We start from the raw sequence: 21,943 nt of genomic DNA, 5'->3' as shown, positions 1-21,943 counted from the left end.
TTTATATACATCACATCACCATAATACTCCTATATTATTTTTATAAAAATTCTTAAAAAGTTATAATTTAAACCGGACCTGACCATTGAAGTCCCAACTCTCAACCACTAATCGAAAGTTGACGGTCAAAAACCTCCAAGTCTTGGATTCTAGAGAATTACGTAATTATGTTTGATTTTGAAAGAAGGGATAATATCAGAAACCTCCCTTAAGGTTTCTCTTAATATCACTCGGCATTTCTAAGATTTTTGAAATATCACTTACCTCTCCTAATAATTGTAAAAAGACTATATTAACTTTCACTTGACACATAATTCACATATCAAATAAATGGATCTCAAAAATTTTTTTAAAAAAATGGAAGTCACTTTCTTCTCTTTCCCTTTTTTCCATCATTTTATCTTACTTATTTTTTAGGCGACTTTATAATAAATTAAATTTTATTTATCTTTTATTTTTTATGATTATGATAAAGTAGGGTATGATTTATTTGCTTATTTTGAATTAATTTTTATGATGATTAGTACAATTTAATAGTTTGCGTTAAAGTTGCAAACGAATCGAGTCGATCGCAAGCAGCTCAAGTCCGAGTTTTAGTTGACCAAGTCGAATTCGAACTCAAAAACACTAAACTTGTTAATTAGCAATTCAGTTCGAGCTCAATTATATATTTTATTTATTTATTTTAATAGTAAAAATATTCCTAATATTTTATTATTTGTTAAAAAGTTATTATTTTATTCATTTTTTAAAATATGAAATAATTTTTTTAAAATTTTTTTTAAAACTTGAGTATGAGTTTGACATTTTAAACTTGTCGAGCTCGAACTCGAGTTCGAATTTGGTAAAATTATGTTGAGATTCAGTTCGATTAGGTCGAAATTCGATTAGATTCGACTCATTTGCACCCTTAGTTTGGCCAAGAGCTGAGAAGGTGTTGAAAATTTTTTTTAAAAGTTCATAAGAAATCGGCTTTAACTATATAGAGTTAAATTGGTGCAAGTGTATTTCTTTTCAAATATCTTTTTTTTACTTTTCAAATTTGTATTTTTATGGGGTATAACACTATAATGTGGTAGTAATACAAGATATTATTTGTTAGGTAATAGTTTTCTTGAAGTGAGTAAAGTGGTTTAAAGATATTATTATTTAGCGAGTAAAGGGTAGGTTAGGACTTTTAAAAATTTTGTTACACAAATAACAAAAATAAGGGAGATAAGTCATATTTTTAGAACTTTAAAAGTGCCAGGTAATATTGAGTAAAACCGCAGGGAGGTTTCTTATATTATCCCTTGAAAGAATAAGAGAAGAAAAGAACAACTTGCAGTCTTGTATTAGTAGGGACAGACGGTTCTTGCACAAAGTGACCAGGTGTCCATACAATTGTCAACTACCTAAAGCACTTCCAATTTTCAATCGCAACACCGTAGTATTTGCTGCACATACGCAGTAATTTTAACTCTTTTAGTTGCCAATTTAGCACCCGATACAACGAGAATAGCAAATCCTTTCTTGTAGGCGTAGAAGTATTCGTGAGGTGTTTGGTGAATATTATCACATAAAATTAGGAATTAAAATTTTTGTGTTAAAAGGACTCTTAGCAAAATTTCAAATTTGATACTTTCAAATTAGTTTTTGTATTTCAAAATTAAATAATAAATTTAATTATTTTATTCTATATGATAAACTATATAAAGAGATAGATACATTTGACAATAAATACTTACTGAACTATGTATTCAAATAAAATACTTTAAAATACTTGAACACTGGACAAGTGCTTTAATTAAAAGCTCTACTAGATGAAATGTTTTTCAATAAACTACTGCAACTCCAAACTAGTCTTTAATAATTGAGTTTAGAACCATTTTTATACTAGTTTGACCGCATTATTTCTAATATGATTGGGGGTACTAGTTGAATGGATTAGTCGAGGCCTCGAGAGAGTAGAATAATTGTGTTTTTACAAGACGGATATGGGGGCTGAGGAAATTATGCCATGGTCAATTTAATCTGGTTGCAGCGTTTTTACTCTGTTTTCTTCTTTTATTGGTTCCATCGTTCCTTCACTGATCAATGACGAATTACTACTATTAATTTGTGATTCAAGTACATAGTCTTTCTTTTTCATTTTTATTTATTTATTTATTTTTATAAGAGTACAAAATTACAAACGACTCGACCTATTTTAATGGGATCAATACAAAGAAATTACTACAATTAAAGCAACATAACGATTAACTAACCAGAAATGGTAAGACCAAGACCCGGATACGGATACGGATACGGTACTTTTTCATTTTTATCGTCCAAAAACGTGACGAATGTTGATGAACTGGCTCCCTCTTGCAGCAGTATTCGTCTCTCGTGCCAAATATAAACCTTTTTTTTTTTTTTTTCCTTTTTTGTGGATGAAGATAGAGCATTAGTATTTTGTATCATCAATAAAGTAAAATAAGGTAGCTGACGCCAAGCATACGCACGAGATATTTCTTGTCGTTGGTTTCATCAAATCTCAAATGCAACTGTAGGCACAAGTCAATAAGGATGTCAAAGCTCAAGTACTTTAGAGTGGTTTATACTCACACAACCCCCCCTCTGTTTCTCTTTATGATTTTAATTCTTGGGAAGTTACTTCCACACACTGTTCTAAAAATTAGTGTTGACAAATGCTTTGGCGCTTTTTTTTTTTTTTTTTTTTGGATAAAGAGCCAATTTCATTAATAAATTGTTGGAAATCATCCAACACCGCAAATTAAACATACACTAACAATTTAATAGATACAATAAATTCAAAAAATTATAAATAGATCTAAAAATTATAAAAAATTTCTAAATTGTCTTTTAACTGATAAATTGCTATAATTCCCTTCCATGCATGTTACAATTGCTCATGAGATCTGTCAAAATAGATCCAGAATCTAAAAAAGTTTCAAATCTAATATAAAAAAACAAAAATCTCTATAGAAATCCCTGCTAGTAGAATAGAAAATTCTCCTTGGGAATCCGTAGGAGAAACATGGAGGGAAGTGTAGTCTCCCTCCTTAGGAAAGCATTTTCAAAGGGAGAAGAGGTAAAGGGAAGTTGGAGGAGGACATGAGAGGTGAGAAATGCTTTGCCTTGGTCAGTTCTAAACTTGAGACTATTTAGCACGGTTGATGACAAATGGCTCAGGGCTTGTCCGCACGGTGCGCCTGAATGATGGCATCATCTTTGCGTGTATTTTTCTACGGATTATTATGGGTGGCTCTTTTTCTGTTTTCGTTTTGGGGGCTTAACCCGATAAATGTGAGAGAAGGGAAAATAATGACCACAACATCTATTAACCGTGGCAAAATCTAGCATGATTTCTTATAGTCTATACATCCACGGCACCCCTAATGACGCATTAGTGTTTGCTTAAATTGTGGTTTTAATTCCTCAACAGCAGGGACTAGCCTCGCTTGGAGTCCTTAAAATTCTATTTGACCCATTTGCCCCGAATTAGTTTATGGGACATAATATTTTAAATTTTTAAATTTTAATTGTTCTATAATAGTATATGTCTATTTACATTTAACTTGAAGAATAAATGATGATTGATATATCAAAATTCTTTAATTGTAATATTTGATTCCTTCCAAAATTCAGATTTTTATACTAAAGTTTTGCATCCTTTAATAAATATAAATAGTAACTTAAGATATAATTACACGAACTCAAAATTTTATAATCTATTTTTTAAATAAAAAATTCTTGCACGATTAAAGAATTAATTATCTTAAAACATTTATTTCCTAGTTAAAAAAAAGTATTTTAAACACAAAAGAATTGTTATGAAAAATTACATTCAAATATTAATTAGCTTACAAATAGCTTAGGATATGGTGATCTAAGAATAAATTTGACATCCTATTGTTTTGGCATTTTAAAATAAAGGTGGAAAATCCTTTTCTATATCTTTTTAAGGGATGGGATTTCGGAAAAGGTTAGAATGAGTATTTTAGGACGAAATGACTTTCTCTCGACATTTTTTAAACCTTTTTTTTATAGTGTAAGTGGAAGAATTTAAACCCAAAATTTCTAATTTAGGCTCTCTCCCCTCGAACCATCTAGCTTGTCCCTTCCCCCAATATAAACATAATCTACATTTTTTTAGTTGGGAAAATCGTCCAAAACGTCCCTCACATCTTGTAAAATGACTTTTTTCATCTCTCACTTTTAAAAGTGTAATTTTATGTCCCTTACATATTCACATCGGTCAAATTTAGTCCCTAACTAGGTTTTCAATCATTTTTTGGCTGGAATCCATCACGTGCAAGACACGTGATCATTTTTGAAGGGTAAATTTGTCAAATTATATTTTACATAATCTAATCTATAGTCCTCCACATTTTATAAAACAAATTTTTTCGTCCCTCATATTTTATAAAATGATTTTTTCATCCCTCACATTTCACAAAATGAATTTCTCCATCCCTCACATTTCAAAAAATGAATATTTCCATCCCTCACTAATTATGTGTGTGAGGGAAACCCAAAAAAAAAATGTGTGTGAATACATTTTGTTTAAACACATGTATATGTCTATTTGATTTTGCTTAATAATACGAATAGCATAAATATATGTATGTGTCTATTTGATTTCACTTAACAATACGAATACCATATATTATACGTGATCATTTGATTTCATCTGGTATTAGCTAGTAAAAATCTTGCATTCATTGTCAAATTGGCCAATAAAGCTATTTTTGGTCAAAATACAATAAGAATATGCAAATTAAGGTTCTATTGGTAAATATTAGTCATAATCATACAAAAAGAGAAGATAGCCCACAAGTTGGGCCCAATTACATACATGTGTTTATGCTATTATTATTAAGCAAAATCAAATAAACATATACATGTGTTTGAAAAAAAATGTATTCACACACATAATTAGTGAGAAATGAAAAATTCATTTTTTGAAATGTGAGGGATGGAGAAATTCATTTTGTGAAATGTGAGGGATGAAAAAAATCATTTTATAAAATGTGAGGGACGAAAAAATTTGTTTTATAAAATGTGGAGGACTATAGATCAGATTATGTAAAATATAATTTGACAAATTTACCCTTCAAAAATGATCACGTGTTTTGCACGTGATGGATTCCAGCCAAAAAATGATTGGAAACCTAGTTAGGGACTAAATTTGACCGATGTGAATATGTAAGGGACATAAAATTACACTTTTAAAAGTGAGAGATGAAAAAAGTCATTTTACAAGATGTGAGGGACGTTTTGGACGATTTTCCCTTTTTAGTTTTTTTTTATAGTATAAGTGAGAAGATTCGAACTCGAAACCTCTCATTTAAATAGTAATTTGATTTCACTCACCTTAATTATTTGCCCCACAAAAGAGACGAGATTATGTTCCCCACTGTGCATGGATCATGTAACAGTTCTCACCGAGTAATTTTATCATTGTCTGTTAAATTGCTTGTTAAATCTAGTAATTGGTCTTTGTACAATGAAAATGTTTCAAATAAAATTATGGAATCTATTAATTTTATATTAAATACAATTCAAATAAAATTATAAAATTCTTAATTGTTCAATTAATGGTATTTCATAAGATCAATGACAAACTACTAGAACTGTTGGTGTTCGACAAAACCATCGAGTCCCAATTCAATCAAGGGTGTTAAAACCTTTTACTCACGAGCTTTCATGGTCCACCCGAAATGATCTAGCATAGACGCACATGAAATATAATCTTCTCATCTTCAAGAGCATGCTAGGGGAATATGCCAACCTACCAACTCGATCTCGATTGGTAGTGCCATGTATTAGCATCTTATATTTCCTCATATATCATTTCCATTGCATTTGTGTCCCCATTTGCTTTAGGCTTCTATTTCCTGTACTCCAAAAGTGTGCACGTGGGATATATTCTAGCATGTAATAACACTAGCCATAGTTCAAGGGAAAATAAAAAAAAAAAGCTTTGCGATTTGCCTCTCTCATGCAAATTAGAAGTGTAAAAATAGGGGACTCGTGGTGGGTTTGGATGGGTTATAATTAAATAATAGGTATAATTGAATTAACCCATTTATACATATTTAAATCAATGGGCATAAATAAGTATCCATTTATACTGATTTGCTAAATAGGTACAGGTATATCCAATCATTCATTTATGAGTCACTCAAATTCTACTTAGTTTTTTCGCATGTTGTTTGACAAAAAAAACAATGGTATTTTATTATTATTAAATTGGTAAGAAATTCAAATTTACTTGCTTAACACTCACTAAAAATTGAGTTTAAATATATAATTATTTTTAAACGAATAACAATAGGTGAATCAAGTCAACCGACTACTACCCGTCAATTAAATTGATTTAATTGGATACTCATTTAGACCCGTTCAAAATTAATGTACGATCACTATAATTAAATTGTGATTGATATCTCTATGGATAATAGATAGCATGGTATTCAAAAATATTTTTCGTATGGCTACACAGTGTACTTTTATCTTTATCCCTTAAGCGAGCCAATATTTAGATTGTTGAAACAGGTAGGGTAAAAAAAAAAAAAGCATAACGTAGATTTCAACGATGGCGCTTCTTGAATACCATCACTTAATGTAAACTTCAACCACGGAGCTTTCAGGACTGCCCTCGTATTATTAGTTGTTAATCTGGTTGAGATTATATAGACTTTTGTGGTGTTCAGAACAGTCTTACCACCTTTTACCTCCCCATAATCAGAACAACAGATTAACCACCATCATTAATATTTTATTAGGTTAGTAGAATGCAAGGGAGCTCAGCGGTGATTTTATACTAACCAGGTTCGCAAGACGCGAAGCTTCCTCAGTTACCTTAAAATAAGTTAACACGTCAGTATTCTTTTCTTCGCAGATGATGCCACATCATAATGAGGTCCCACAGGCCCACGAACCCCAAAGACCAGTAGTGCCTCATAACACAAGGAGCTCATACAATGGTGGATGCGGGTGCACTGGTTTTTAAGTCCACCAAAAAGGCAAAAACCCCCTAAAGGCCAAAACCAAACCCTCGCTTTCATCTCCGCTTTTTCTCTTGGTACTGCTATATTATACCCGCGCCAGCCATAGTTCTGCTGCCAAACATTTTCATTATTCCACTCATTGCTATTTTTGCTCCCTATAAAACCCGAAATATAGGCCGACAGGTAGATCATTTCAGAGATAAATATTACTACCAGCATTCCTTTGAGCTTTATAGTTTAAGAATCAATAATAATACAAAAAGAAAGGTGACTAGCTGAGACTACAGAGAGTAGTAGTAAACAAACACACACACACACACAAAAAAAAAAGAAAAAGAAAAAAGGCCAATTGGAGATGCCGCCGGCGGCCGGCGTAGTTGCACAGTCCGATCGAGTACCGGTGGTGGGGCCAATGGTGATGCCCACAGTGATGCAACCGGCTCCAGGGGTGATGCCGGAGGCCTACGCTAAAGATGCCATCATAGCCTGGTTCAGGGGAGAGTTCGCGGCTGCCAACGCCATCATTGATGCCCTCTGCAGCCACCTGAAACAGCTGGAGGGAGGCGGGGGGTCGGAGTACGAGTCGGTGTTTGCGGCCATCCACAGGCGGAGGCTGAACTGGATCCCGATTCTCCAGATGCAGAAATACTATTCCATTGCCGACGTGGCGCTGGAGCTCCGGAAAGTGGCCGCGACCAAGATGATGGAGAGGGAGCGAATCGCGGGAGAGGCGGAGGCTAAGAAGAAGAAGAAGAAGAAGGACGCAGAAGAAGAGATGAACAAGGTGGCGGCAGCGGCGGGGGATATCGCTATACCGTTAAAAGAAAAGGCTGGTGAAAATCCTGTTTCCGAGGAGGAGGAAACGATATCAATCGGTGACGAAAATGGAAACGGCGAGGTAGTAGGTGACGGACAAGATTCTACCAAAGATGATTCTCTTGCTGAAAGTGAGATTACCGATGCAGGTAAGTCCAACTTTTCATCATATCTGTCCTTCTTTTCCTACGCATTTCTAAGAACATCCTTTTTCACAAGACTAAAATTCTTCTCCCGGAGAGCCTTCCTCGGGTAAAACTTTGAATAAAAATGTCATCTTTTTCTTTTTTTATTTCAGAAAATTCCGGAGTCCTTTGCTTTCTGTCTCTTTTCCCCTCACTCTTTGCTCTTATCTTGAGTCTGGGTCTGGCGTGTGAATGTGGCGCGAGCATACGGAATTCGTAGTTTATTTAGTAAGTTTAAAAAGGCTGCAGCTTTCGCTCTGTTCTCAAAAATCTTAAGTATTTTTTTTCTGCTTTTCGAGACTTGTCCATTTAATTCATGGACGATATACGAGCAGAGCGGAGCGTTTGAGAGAGCTTCGCAGCTTAATAGTCGGATCCGCCGTTTCTCGAGTCGAGTTGTTTACGTAGATACATCTGTTCGCGTAATTTAGCCTTTTCTGAGCTCAAGTTTTTTTTTTTTTTAAAAGGAAACTACTGACTGTTTCTGACCAAAAACAGGCTTTTTTTTTTTTTTTAAAAAAAAAAAAAAAAGAAAGGACTCACCTCATCCATCTCTATTCATTCATTTGATAGAATAGAAAATTTTATGGGATCCTTTTTCATTTTAGCTTTCTTGAATAGTAAATGATTTTTGTTTTGTGTTTTCGCAGTGAAAGTTTTTAGGAATGATGTTTTTTTTTTAAAAAAAATTATTTTGTAGAATATTCGTTTCAGTATTGTAATTTTATTTTCTACGAGAGAGAGAGAGTGCAGTGATTGTTCATTGGTTTGGGCCGTCGAAATTTGATTACGAATAGTACAGATCTCCACGTTCTTAAAACTTTTCTGCGGACGCTTCTCAATTTTTTTTTTTCATAATAAATAAATAGGAGTAGGGTATTTCTGTGCAGAATGGGAAATTATTGTTGAAAAGGACGGGTGATATATTCATAATCATAAAAAATTGCTCGAGGTTTTATATGTTGTAGTGGGATGTACGGTTTGGAGAATCAAGGCTTGTACAGAAGCTGTGCTGAAAACGTTACTCAACTCAAGAAAAGTGGGAGCAGTATTAAGCAGGTAGTCGCAACTGTTGTAATTGGGATCCGCAAACTCATCGTTATTCTTTTGGGGAAAGGTGAGCTTGAACTAATTGGGGGAAACAAAAAAAGAAAGAAGAAGAAAACGGAGCTTTATCATATTTTCATATGAGAGAGAGAGAGAGCAGGGGCGAGAGAGAGAGAGAGAGAGATCATATTAATATTAATATTAAATTAAAAGGTTTGACTCGGAGGATTGGTGGGCGGCGTGCGATCCCAGCCGTCTGATCCCTAACGCACGTCACGGCTGCGAACTGTTGGATTCACCTGACGACTTGGCCGGGTTGGCCTCAAGAGGAAGAAGCTATTCGAGTTTCCTTTTTTAATCGTTTTGGAATTAAATTCCAAAGATCCGGATCCCCCAGGTGGAATACTAATGTATTTTTGTTTGTTTGTTTCAAATCATTGACAATGGAGGAGTCAACTCTAACGGTCGGTTAATGCCAGTAGTAGTAGTGGTTGGTGTAATTTACTTGAGTTGGACAAAGGAGAAACAGGAGTCCCATGTCAAGCAAGGTATGGAAAATAATGAAGTGTTAATGGGAAATGAATGGCGGAGGAGGAAAACGGGAGCAGCAGTAGTAGTGGGGTAGTAGACTGGTAGTTGGGCTTTCATTTTTCTTTTTTGTTTTTTTTTGTCACAATGTGGCAGGCAGTGAACAGTGATGGAGGAGGAGGACCGACGAGGACGACAGCTCTGCTCTTCTGTTGCGTGTGTTCTCGTTTGATGTTTGTAAAAGAACTTTTTGCAAGGACATCGTTTGATGTTTGTGTCATTCGTGATTGGGACAGGATAATGGTGTTTCCTTTTACCAAAATTTCGAACTTTATTGCTGGCGTTTTAGGCAAAAAAAAAAAAAAAAGTGTGCGTTGTTGTTCAGCAAGCAATTATCAAGGGAAAGGATGGTCGAGTGAAGTTTCCTCTAGAAGGGTAGTTGTAAAGCCAGCGAATACGAGCCTCCCCCAACACACACACACACACGCACACAAAAAGAAAACCCCCTTTTTCTTTTTCGTGGAATGTGGGACTCATTCATTACCTGAGTTATTGGTGGTCCTCTAATCTCCACTCTGCAGGATGTCCCATTGTTCCACGGATCAGATCCCTTTCCTTTGCCATCAAAGAAATTTGCACCTCTTTCATGTGTTGACCATTGATTGATTGATTGATTGACAACCTGTTTAATTTGCTCTCTGCTGTAGCTTTGAATGAATAATCAACTGAGAATTTTTTTTTTCCTTAATAATTTCATAATGCCGAAGTTAGATATCAATTTGGTACACTTGCTTCATTCCAAGAAAGTGTTTGTCATCATTGTATTTGCTCGGCAAAATCAGAGAGGTCTTGATTTAAATCCATTAATTGATGTAACTAATAAATGATTCCTCTGTTAAAGAAACTCATCGGGTCCTGCCCCGCCACCACATTTGCCTTCTCTTAAATGGTGTCCTCCTTGTTTCTGGAGTCGCAATCCATTGTTGACAGCAAGAGCTATTTGTTATATTTACCGTCCGATTCCCGTAACACAATTCTTTTGCTCCATTCATGTAAAGCTATTTAGTTCCTCAAATATGACGCACATTTTCATCGAGCTTATTGTGGTTGTCGACTACCCGAGCACCAAATTTCTCAGATGTCAATACTCTGTTTCTGCTTTTGTTTTCTACTGTCACAAGACTAGGTGCTATAGTTCTGTTAGTCTCTACTGAACTGCAGGGTCTCATGAAGTGCCGCCGTCACTAGAAAATAGTGATATTTGTTCTCGTCATGAAGAATGTCAGGCACGTCGAGAGAAGATTAAGATTACGAAAGGATTCGTAGCCAGGGAGCCATTCAAAGGGCACATGGCAAGTTTTTTCTTTTGATGGCACACAGTTTCAATATATATATATATATATATATATATATATATTTGAAAAAAACGAGTAGATGTAATCAAGTAAGCTTGAAATCTCATCTCATCCTCTGCTGCCTTAATTATTGACCTGAGATTCTGTTGTGAGTGACAGGTGAATGTTGTGAGAGGACTGAAGTTGTATGAAGACATCTTTAATGATACTGAGCTCTCTAAGTTGAATGACTTCGTGAATGAAATCCGGGTTGCTGGCCAGAATGGTGAACTCTCAGGTGGACCCCGTGATTCGTGATGCTTTTATAGTTAAACTTGTTTTCCTTTTCGGACGCAGTTTTGAGATAGTAAAGGACATCTCTGTAGTTTTGCTTGGAGCAGGTTTGGGCAATTCATTTTACTTTATGGTTTTGTTCCCTTTTTTTTCCTGTTATGGGGCTATGTGATCACAGTTTATTGCCTGTGTCAACAGAAATATATATATATATATAGAGTTACGTGAACAGGAGCTTGAGGCTCACACCTCATAATTACTATTTTTGTCGTGCGTGATAGGGGTCGTCTGATTCAATTCCTACCGTCTTGGTCATTTTTCAGTTGATCATTTGCCTTTTGACGAAGTCATTCTTTTAGTTTGCAGAAAGTATGTATAAATTGAAATGATGACTGACTCGATTGAAATTGGTTCAGGAGAGACCTTCATTCTGTACAACCAGCAAATGAAAGGAAACAAGAGAGAGATGATTCAGCTTGGGGTTCCAGTTTTTGGACAAATAAACGAAGCTACAAGTAAATGTCCAAAGAGTAAGACATGCAATGTCTGTTAGATATCTTGCTTGATGAGGTTTAATGCTGGATGCTCCTCTAATCCTTGAGGAATCTTTTATTCTTAACCACATTGGGGGGCTTATATTCTGCACTCTCTCTGAAAATTTGATGTATTTCCAGGCCATATTGAGCCAATTCCAGCTCTTCTCCAAGGTGTTGTTGATCACCTGATTCAATGGCATATTATATCAGATAACAAAAGACCAAATGGCTGCATCATCAACTTCTTTGATGAGGTATATTTCTTTGCCTTGTATCATAATTTTGTGTTCATTATCTGCTAGAGTGCGGTGGTTAACTGGCTATGTCAGAAGAGAAAGTTGCAGTCGCTATTAAACAACCCATGTTGTGAGGCTTGCATTATCTCGGTATCAATTCTAATTTAATTTAGTTCATCGCAGGGTGAATACTCGCAGCCTTTCCTTAAACCGCCACATCTGGACCAGCCAATCTCCACCCTCCTCCTGTCGCAGTCAACAATGGCTTTTGGTCGCACTCTCGTCAATGGCAATGAAGGCAACTATAGAGGACCACTCATGCTTCCTGTAAAAGAAGGGTATGTACTTAATGAGAGTAATTTGAGTTCTGGTAATTCATTTTTCATTTTAGATTTGCTTTGTGAACATGACATTCGGATATGAGAGGATGCTGACAACATTAAGATCGACTAGTGGCTTAGTGAACAGTGGAAAATATAGTATGGACAAAACCTCATGTTTGATGGTACTTCCAAGGCTTCGAGAGAGCTAGATACATATTTCAGCATTCTATTCAAGACCCCTTGTTACTCATCAATCTCTTTTTCTTTTTCTCAAATATCTTTCTTTTAAGAGAATTCACTCTCTTATTACAGCCTACGCTCAAAAGCTGATACTATAGTGCAACTTCATTTGTTTAAATCCAACAGGTCTTTAGTGGTCATGAGAGCAAACAGTGCTGACGTTGCAAGACATGTTATGTGCTCATCCCCAAACAAGAGGGTGAGCATCACATTCTTCAAAGTCCGCATGGAGGAAGAAAGCACCTTAATGCCAACGGCATCCCCAACCAGTGCCATGACTCTATGGCAGCCAGGAGTTCCAACCCCACACCCAACAGCGAACGGAGTGCATGCAGGCTTTGAGGCAATGGACATGATTCCAAAGTGGGGTGCCTTGCGGACCCCGGTTGTGATGTTAGCTCCCTTGCGTCCAATGGTTGTGAGCCCCAGAAGGGTATCACGCGGCGGTACAGGGGTTTTCCTGCCATGGACTGTTGGATCAAGAAGACCTGCCAAGCATCTTCCTCCACGTGCCCAAAAGGGTCGGCTTCTAGCATTGCCTTCTCCTGTTGAAGCATGTAAAACGGATACCAACTCTGATCCACGCGTTAGTGTGTGAATGGAATTGGCTCAAAACGTAAATCTGTTCAAGTGGTTTATGTCATGGTCTAAATGAGCTAGTATCTTGTAAAATGAGGCTCTGGTGCTAAGGTATTTGCACTCCTCAGGCTTTGATGTTGCTTGTTAATCGCTTCCTCAGCTGCGAAATCAATGTAGGCTCGAGAGTTAGTTTCAAGTGGTTTAGGTTGAATAGTGACTGAATTTTGTATGCCCGTTAGCTATTTAGAGCATAGTTGGAATTGTTCATTACATATCATTTCCTCCTCTTTTGGAACAATTTTTGAGCTTTGTGATTGACCAGTGCTTTCTGGTTTGCCTTCCATGTGCAAATATACCCGTTCTACAATCTAAAGCGTAAACCACTCAAGGTTGGTGCAATCTATACGGGGTATATGAGTAGTAATAATGCTTCCACTGCTTCAGTGGTCGTTCGGTCGAAGTAAGCTGCATCAGTTATCGCACTACCACTGGCCCATACTGACACACTACCACTCTTGAGGAAATTGACAATTGAAAGAGAGAGCATCTCTTGTAAAGAAATTTATCACGTATCACAAAGGATGCTCGAGAATATAGAGTCAGCCCAAACTGCCATGAGATGACTATTAGTAAAACAAAAACGAGAATTTAGGATAATTAGGCAAGACTACAATGCTTGAACAAAAAATTATTAGGTAATCTTTTGGTTCCTTTCAATTCCCCAACAGACAATGAAGCTGAATTTGTCAGAACTGCAATAAGTTCTATCAGTGAAAGTGTGAAACAGCAGCTCTCAGGCATGCAAACATCTCAACTGTAAGTGGTAGCGCTGCAGATTTACCCAATACTGATGAAGCAGCTTGCTTTTGAACATACCAAAAATCTAACCACACCCGGTCTTTATTGGTGAAGTAACTAGAACCGAAAATTTCTTCCTTAACACAGTGCAGTATAATGCTACTAAATTATGCCCAAAAACTGATAATTAAATCACATCTGATCCATCAAAAACTCAATTAAATGCAGGATATAGTCCAAGAAATGAAACAGAAGGCGATCACAAACTATAACACGCTCACTTTGATTCACTGAACAGGGGTTTATAGCGGCATAAACAATTCCAGTTTCATAAACGAGGTAATAGAGAACTCTCCACCCTGTCAAACTGAAAAGTTACAATATATAGAAATCTTGAAAAGAATCAAACAAATTGATCAACTTCGACAGTTCCAAATGCTTGACGTTTAGTTGTTATGAGTTTGGAAATGCTTATGGTGTTCCCGTACACTTTCCAGCTTTTGACTCTTATCTCGGGTTTGAGCTTTAACAGGGTCATTGTAACTTCCATATCCATTTCTTTTACAGCCAGACGACTTTCACAGGTCAATCATCTTCTTCAATATCCCAACTCAAGTCTTCATCTACTTCAGCCACACTCAGCCGCTTCCTCACATCAGCTCTATTTGGGCTCCCACCTTGATTGTTGGAATACGCTGTCCTCTCATCACCGCTTCCAATATCCTCAATCTCATCCCACCCCATGTCCTCCTCCTCCTCCACCACCTCCTTGCTGTGCACAGACTGCTGCCTTGACACAACTGAAACATCACTGTGCTTAGTGGTTTCAGACTGATCAACCTTGCCATCCAAGTCTCCCTTATCATCGTCCTTCACCAATTTCTCTTCTTTCTTCACTTGAGGAGAACTCTCTTCAACCTGTGTCTTGTCATCGGGCAAACTTACCTCCCTCAACTCCACTACATTAGCTTTGTCATCAACATTATCACCAGCGGACTTATCTTCTACATTTCTGCTAACAGCTGCAGGACTTACCTTCAATTTTCCATCACCAATACTCTTTTCTTCCACAACAGAGGATGAGTTTTGTTCACCCAATGCTTTCTCTTCCAATTCATGTCCCTTTGATTTTGCGTTCTTGTCTAGTTGAGTTTCATCACCAGTGCTCTTTTGTTCCACAATAGCGGATGCATTTTGTTCCCCCAATACTTTCTTTTCCAATTCATGGCCTTTTGATTTCGTGTTCTTGTCTAGTTGAGTTTCAACATCGTCATCTACATCCCAAGAGAGTTCTTCCTCATCATCAATCGAAATTGCTCTCTTCACAAGACGAGCTCTTACCCTCTCTTGCTGTTTAAGCTTATGGACTCTATAAAAGTACCTACACCAGAAGGTCTCAATATCAACAACATTAGGGACCATTTTTCTGTAAACACCCTCCAAGACTCCATTTTCTCCAATCAAATCCTCAACTTCCTCTCCCTTCTCGTCCAGAGAAAATCCTGATTTCCACTCCTCATAGTCCTCCAAATCCTCAGGCTCTTCAGAGAAAGTATTCACATCACCCTGAATGACATTCAATTGAGCATCGAACCAGCTGTATCTACCCGAACCCGAGACCCGACTGGCATCAGGTGTTTCCGATTCAACATCGGAGGATGAAATGACAGTGTCTTTACCGTGGGAGATGATATCAGCCGTGGATTTGATCACGCCGTCAATAGCGTGGGTGACCGATTCCAGAGATCCATGAGCAACCGAAGCGCCAACCTCGATCGAAGCCGGGAGATCCCTGACGGCTCGACCGGCAACTTCCCGGAAGAGTTGAGATTCTTTCCTCAGACCCGAACCAAACTCCTGCAAATCGCGACGGTAAGTCTCGAGCACCGACTCCGATTGGGAGGCTAAGGTCTTGATCAAGCCACCGAAGCTCCATCCACCGACGCTACTAGTAGTAGAACTAGTTCCCGCGACAGGTGATGAATTAGGGTTGGAGTTTGCATTGGGGCTCTTAGCAACGACTCCGCTTTCTTCGTCAGAATCCTGAGATGAACTGGGTGGTGGGGAATTGGGTTCTGATTCCTGGGTTTTCTGGGGATGCGGAGGGTCCGGATCATCTGATAAAATGGATTTGAAGAAATTCATAATAATGTCAGGGAATCAGGTAAGAATCCAGTGAGGAGGTTAGGGATTTTTTTAAATTTGTTTGGAAAGAATTGAATTGAGCGAGAGACGACTTGCACAACTAACGTTTCGACCAAAAAAAAAAAAAAGAGACGACTTGCACGTTCAGATCGGGCACAAAAATGTTTCAACTGAGGTAAATGTGTGTGGAACTCCTAACAAAATTTAAATTTAATAATAAAAAAAACACATTGATATACGGCTCTGTTGGGCCGTTGGACTGGGCTTACAGAAACAAAATCTGGAGTTGGTCTTGCCTGCCTAACAAAAGTCACTGGAGATCGCTTTGGACTTCTCGAGAGTGGGAGGCTGACTTCCGGCGAAAACTTCGTGTGAACAGCGTCCGAAAAAACATGAGAGCAGAGTATTTTTGTAAACCTTTCTTTCTTTTCTAACGTGCAAGTGTGCTTGATAAAATTGAAATCTGAATTTTGAATTTAGCAAGTTATTGAATTGCTAAGTATTAAATCTAATATGTTTGAGTGTATTAAGATCTGAATCCATTAAATTTAAATGCTGAATTGCATTATCAAACAAGACCTAATTAGTGTGAGAGTGTGAATTCTATATCTCTCGCTCACACGCTCACACTCCCTTCCGAACAACTCAATTCATTATTATCCATTAAATTTAAGTGCTGAATTCCGTTATTAAACAATGCGTTATTGAATTCGATATCTCTCACTTACACTTCCTTTTCCAAATAACTCAATCCATCATTCTCCAAACCAAAAAAAAAGAAGAAAAAAAAGAAAGTAGTATAAACATACTATTAATTGCTTGCGTATTACGCTGATAAATCTCAACAGCTCACTTATTCGTCTTGGCAATGCAACCTGTCGAATCCCTCTGCCATTCCATCTCCGATTTTTTGTTCCAAAATATGGGGACATGTCCCATTGCCTGTGATCATTCAAGGGAGGTGAAAACTGGAACATATCCCATTGTTGAAGCTCATTCAGCAATTGGTGGGGCCTTGTCAAATGATTTGAGATGACAAATTTGATGCTAAACCTGCGTGCCACGTTCGTCTTTGGTCACAGTCTTTACAGCGTAGAAGTAGCTCTGGAAGTCACGGTCTTTGCTTCGGTGTTGGTGATCTATCTTTGGCCCTACCGAGGAATAAAGCGTCACAGAATTTTGAAAATTCTGTCTCCAATAGTTGTTGCATTTGTACGGCACTGTGGACTTCCCTGGGCAGTGGATGGACGCTGCTAGCAGAGAGCTACATATTCCGATGATTTCTCTAGATAAAGATAACGATGATGCAGACATGCAAGCAACGCACACCAATATTCTTCCCAGTGAGCTTGCAGCTGCCATTTTTCCTTTTGACATAAAGCCAAAGGTGGCCCATGACAGAACAAAGCCTCCTTTTCTCTTAAAAGTGAAAAGGATGATTCAATTGAAACCCGCTCTTCTCACCTTTTCTTTTTGAGTTACCCTATCTTCTAAGAATAGAATACACAAATCGTTCATGCATTTCACATGCCACATTTTTGGAACCTGCAGTTAATTAATTTGACCTATAACCAACCCTTTAATCTCTTCAAATTTGCGTCTCACGACTCCAACAAGGGGCGAAGCTTAATGAAATGGCGAAAGGGAGGGACGACATGCAGCCTCTGGGCGTCTGTCGCCGCTTCTTCAATTTCATCATTGACCATCTCAGCAGTCAAGGCATCAAGCGGGTTGCCCTTGGCCTCGAACGCGAGTCGATCGAGGTGCCTATTGAAGAAGGTTCATCATCCATAAGTAATCATGTGAAGAAGAACACCAATGTCAGGCGGTTGTCCAACCCGAATGGTGAAGTTGTAATCGAGTTCAGGCATATCGAGACGCTGGAGAACGCTTCACCGGAGCAAAATGGCCTGATTGTAGATGATGATGATCGAAAGCTGGTGCGAAAGGGTGTCACAAGAAAAGAACCAAGAAGACACCCTGAATCTGCCCCGACGGCTACAAATGGCAGAATGGTGATAGTATCAGCTCCAAAGAATTCTGATGCCGGATTCCCAGTCCCAGATGAGGGTCCCCGAGAGATAAAGCAACCCCCGGCCGCTCCGGAGACGGGCCTAAAGAGGATGATCCCTGTTAGAGAAAGTGCAGGCAACGGAGAGAAAGGAAAGAAGAATAAGCAAGAGCCGAAAGACATTCCAATCCACCAACCGACTACGTCTGGAAACAATCAAGACACGGCAGCACTGTATCAGAGACTCCCGCAGAGGACGGAATCCAACATAAATGAAAAGGCGGATGCCTTCATTCGAAGCAGGAAGGAAAATTTGAGGCAAGCATTGAAGCCTTGAGCGCAACACTTAATTAATTAGTTGAGCAATGCACTTAAAAAAGTTGTGGTCCGGTTTTCCATCCAACGTCCGAAAATAGATGGCTTTTAATTCCTAATTTGATTGTTTTCACTGTAAATGTGCATTGGTTGACAATTTCTTATTAATGATGAAACTCCCTGTAATAGTGTATTACTTGACAGGTAATACTTGTGGATAACCTCTTTAATGAATTAATGTGGCTCAATCAGTCCTTTAATTAATCTTGACCTCTCAGAATAATGCTACCGACATTCTGGTATTACAAGTTGCAAGATTCATGCCTCAAGTCCTTATCGTCTTCACAAGAGAGGGATTTGACTTTTTATTCCAAATTGAACCTGCCTCTTCTTGATGGGATTACACTGAGATTTTATGACCAGCTTGTTTATGAAGAAATAATTAGGACCAGCCCCAACTAGCTAGCTTCTTTAGAAATAAGAGATGAGAAATCTGGTGATGGTCCCTGATGCTAAAGGTACGATCAAGCATCCTCGTTTCTCTAGCATCATTAACACTACGGCCAGGATTCTACCAGCTTTCCCCTTCATGGGGAAAACAAGTTCCACAAAAAAGGAATAACCAACCAAGAAAAAACAGACAATTACACATATTCCTGCCACCCCCAAGAAAAATAAACAATTACAAACATTCCTGCTACGCTTTATCCTGGACGACAATCTCACGGCTACAGAATGGTCATCCTTCCACAATTTTGGCACTTTGGACGAGCTAGCTTTGTGATACGCGGAAAAACAAAAAAAAGAACATACAGTACTGATTATAGAAGTTTCAGTCTCGCTCATGTCCTCCATGCACGGGACAAAGTTGAAAACTTGAATCCTGTACCTGGACAAAATGAACAATTTCTCGACAACATGGCTTTTTTTTATTTTTTAATACAACTTCACTGAAGAAAAGGTACATTACTAATATCTTCTTCTCAGCCCCCCCCCCCCCCCCCCTCTCTCTTTCGGGTGTCTTTTTTTTTTTTGGTTCAAAAATATTTGTGCCGATCGACTAAATATATTCAAGAAACTCAAGTCAGAAACTTTGTGTAATAGTTGTAACTTCTCCCGCATAGACTAGCTGGTAAAACCTTTTTTTCTTTTTTTTTAGTAATGTCTTTTTCTCCAGATATTTGATCACTATATATCTAATTTTGTCGACTAATATCCCATCCCCTTCTCTCAAAATCCAAGCCCTCGAGGAATTAATGAATTACAACTCTAATCATCACTTGTCACTATTCCTCAAAAGAATGTTTTGAGGAGCGGTAAAGATCGTAAGGAGCCCATAGATGATCAACGTTGCAGGGTTTCCTGGAGTCCAGTCTCAACCACGGCTTACCCTTTCCGCTCCAATGCAATAAACTGATGGGCCCGGGATGCAAACTCCTGCATTTTCCTTCAATATTATCACCGCCCAGTCCGTGCTGATTCCATCTGTGATCAACTGCCTTAATATTTCCGGCCAGGACGAGCAAGAATGGCGGCAGAGAGCCCAAACGGTAGATTCTCTTTTGCTTCTGCACTGCCATCCACTCCTCAACCTTCTGAGTATAGTTTCCTCGTCTCCACCTATCAGCATCCACCACCATCACTCCCGTATTAAAGTAGCAAGGATCTCTCCCTTGAAAAATTTTGGGCAACTCCGGGTCAGCCCAAAATGCTTCCGTAAAGTAGTTAGTGAAGTTTGCATGGCAATATTCGGGTGCAGCCAAAACCTTGTCTTCCAAATCGACGCCCCATAGCTTCCCAACATCGTCCACCATGACAAGATCAGAATCGAGATAGATAACGCGCTTGACCTCCGCGGGGATTATTTCTGCGAGATATACACGTGCATAATTCAAGGGCTGGTCTAGAGCTTGGCGAACGGACTTGGATATTAACCCGCGAACCCTGCTCGAATCGAAGCGATACACCTTGAAGTTGAGGTAAGGGAAGGTAGATTTAATGTTGGAATACACCTCGGTTTCGTGCCTCACCCAAAGAAAGTGGAAGACGACGTTCTCGGGGCACGTCGAATGTTGCAGGATGGACAACACGGCAGCCATGGTCCCTCTGAGATAATTAGCATCCAGGGTCATGGCAATGTGGATGTGCTCGGCGTCCCCGGAGGGTCTTCCGCATGTCTCCCCGTTACGGAAGGCCGGAGCTTCGCGAAACACGGTGGCATCTGGGACGAACGGCTTGCGTACGATGCCAAGGCGGATGCCGGTGGCGATGGTGGTTAAGGGAATGGCGGAGGTAGAGGTGGTGGTGGTGGCGAAGGGGTGGAGGAGGGTAAGGAAGAGAGACAGGAGGCCAAGGAGGAACGGAAGAGAGCATAATCTTCTCATCCTGCTCTTGGCACTTACGGGTGTTTAATAAAAAAAAATCAAGAAAAAGGAGGGGAAGCAGCCATTGGAGGCTGGCTAAGAGAAGGTTTAGGAGAGGTCAGAAATGACTGACTGGAAAAGGGAAGGAGGGAAGGGAGCTTTGTTGGTGTGATCGATTGTGAGGAGATGAACAAACCTCGGAGGATCTTCTACCCGCAGGAACCCATGCCGCTTTTCTTCCTAATTTCCTTGTTACAAAAAATTAAACAATTTCGAAACTACTCCTCATAGTCAAGGACTACACTATTTCTATATGGATCTTTTACTTTCCTTAATATGGAGTATTGCACTAAATAACTTGGAAACTCCTCAAAGTCAAGGACTAATCTATTTCCTTTTTTTTTTTTCATATTTCCTTTTGGTTTCTGCGGCTTCCAAAAGTTACTAGGAGAATTGTACCACTAGAACTTTTCCTCAAAAAAAAAAAAAAAAAACCACTAGAAATTTTTTTAAACATTTGTTTTACCATTTAAATACACACAGGTCAGACATCTATTTTACCATTTGAATTTACGTGCTCACATTTTTATGTTCCCTTCTATTCAAATATTTTCTTAACTTTATTTTCCCAAAAAAGCCAAAAAAAAAAACTATTGAAATCTTTCATAACTAATATATATGCACAAGTCAGTGGTCAGACAATCCTTACCACCATATTACTAGTTCTGACGCAGTATCTCTCTTCTTATTCAAAAGAAAGAGGATGACACAAATAAAAAAGCATGGTAGTATTTTAGCACCCAAGGAAAAAATCAAAGTATTTGGGGGAGGAAGGGTTGGGGTAGAGGTATTCATCTGCCAATAATCGAAAATTTGGTAAAAAAATTCGGGAGTTCGAGAGTCGAATTTTCAAGATTAATATCTGATCACTCTCCAAATATTAGTTTAGTAAATTGGATTTCAGCTGGAAAATTGGTAATTTGGTAGTATCCGAAATCCGAAATGTCAATAGTAAGTTAAAATTTTAACTTTCTCTAAAAAAATTGTTGCATCAAACCCTGTGTTTTTTCCAACAAAATTCAACCAAAATTCGGGAGTTTGAGAGTCAAATTTTCAAGACTAATATCTGATTACTGTCTAGATTTTAGTTTAGTAAATTGGATATTAGTAATTGGATTGCGGCTGAAAAACTGGT

At 38.2% G+C, this 21,943-nt stretch overlaps 3 protein-coding genes across 3 annotated transcripts; 1 reads left to right on the top strand and 2 right to left on the bottom strand.

The window, feature by feature from the left end:
* Positions 1-7,020: 7,020 nt before the first annotated feature.
* LOC113766912 (RNA demethylase ALKBH10B) lies at positions 7,021-13,414 on the top strand. The gene is made up of 7 exons (XM_027311103.1): positions 7,021-7,963; positions 10,796-10,926; positions 11,089-11,206; positions 11,619-11,732; positions 11,877-11,992; positions 12,158-12,312; positions 12,664-13,414. The coding sequence occupies exons 1-7, from the start codon at positions 7,354-7,356 to the stop codon at positions 13,133-13,135; spliced, it is 1,716 nt and encodes a 571-aa protein (XP_027166904.1). The 5' UTR covers positions 7,021-7,353; the 3' UTR covers positions 13,136-13,414.
* A 699-nt stretch (positions 13,415-14,113) lies between these two features.
* Positions 14,114-16,209, bottom strand: LOC113783706 (BSD domain-containing protein 1). Its single transcript, XM_027329917.1, has one exon. The coding sequence runs from the start codon at positions 16,057-16,059 to the stop codon at positions 14,500-14,502; it is 1,560 nt and encodes a 519-aa protein (XP_027185718.1). The 5' UTR covers positions 16,060-16,209; the 3' UTR covers positions 14,114-14,499.
* Positions 16,210-19,671: 3,462 nt separating this feature from the next.
* LOC113773669 (probable galacturonosyltransferase-like 4) lies at positions 19,672-20,769 on the bottom strand. The gene has a single exon (XM_027318300.1). The coding sequence runs from the start codon at positions 20,767-20,769 to the stop codon at positions 19,672-19,674; it is 1,098 nt and encodes a 365-aa protein (XP_027174101.1).
* Between the last annotated feature and the right edge of the window lie 1,174 nt (positions 20,770-21,943).

The sequence above is a fragment of the Coffea eugenioides genome, chromosome 1 (assembly GCF_003713205.1).
Source record: "Coffea eugenioides isolate CCC68of chromosome 1, Ceug_1.0, whole genome shotgun sequence".
In the NCBI taxonomy this organism is placed as follows: Eukaryota; Viridiplantae; Streptophyta; class Magnoliopsida; order Gentianales; family Rubiaceae; genus Coffea; species Coffea eugenioides.
Note: the sequence above shows the minus strand (reverse complement) of the source record. Positions and strands in the feature narration are given on the sequence as shown.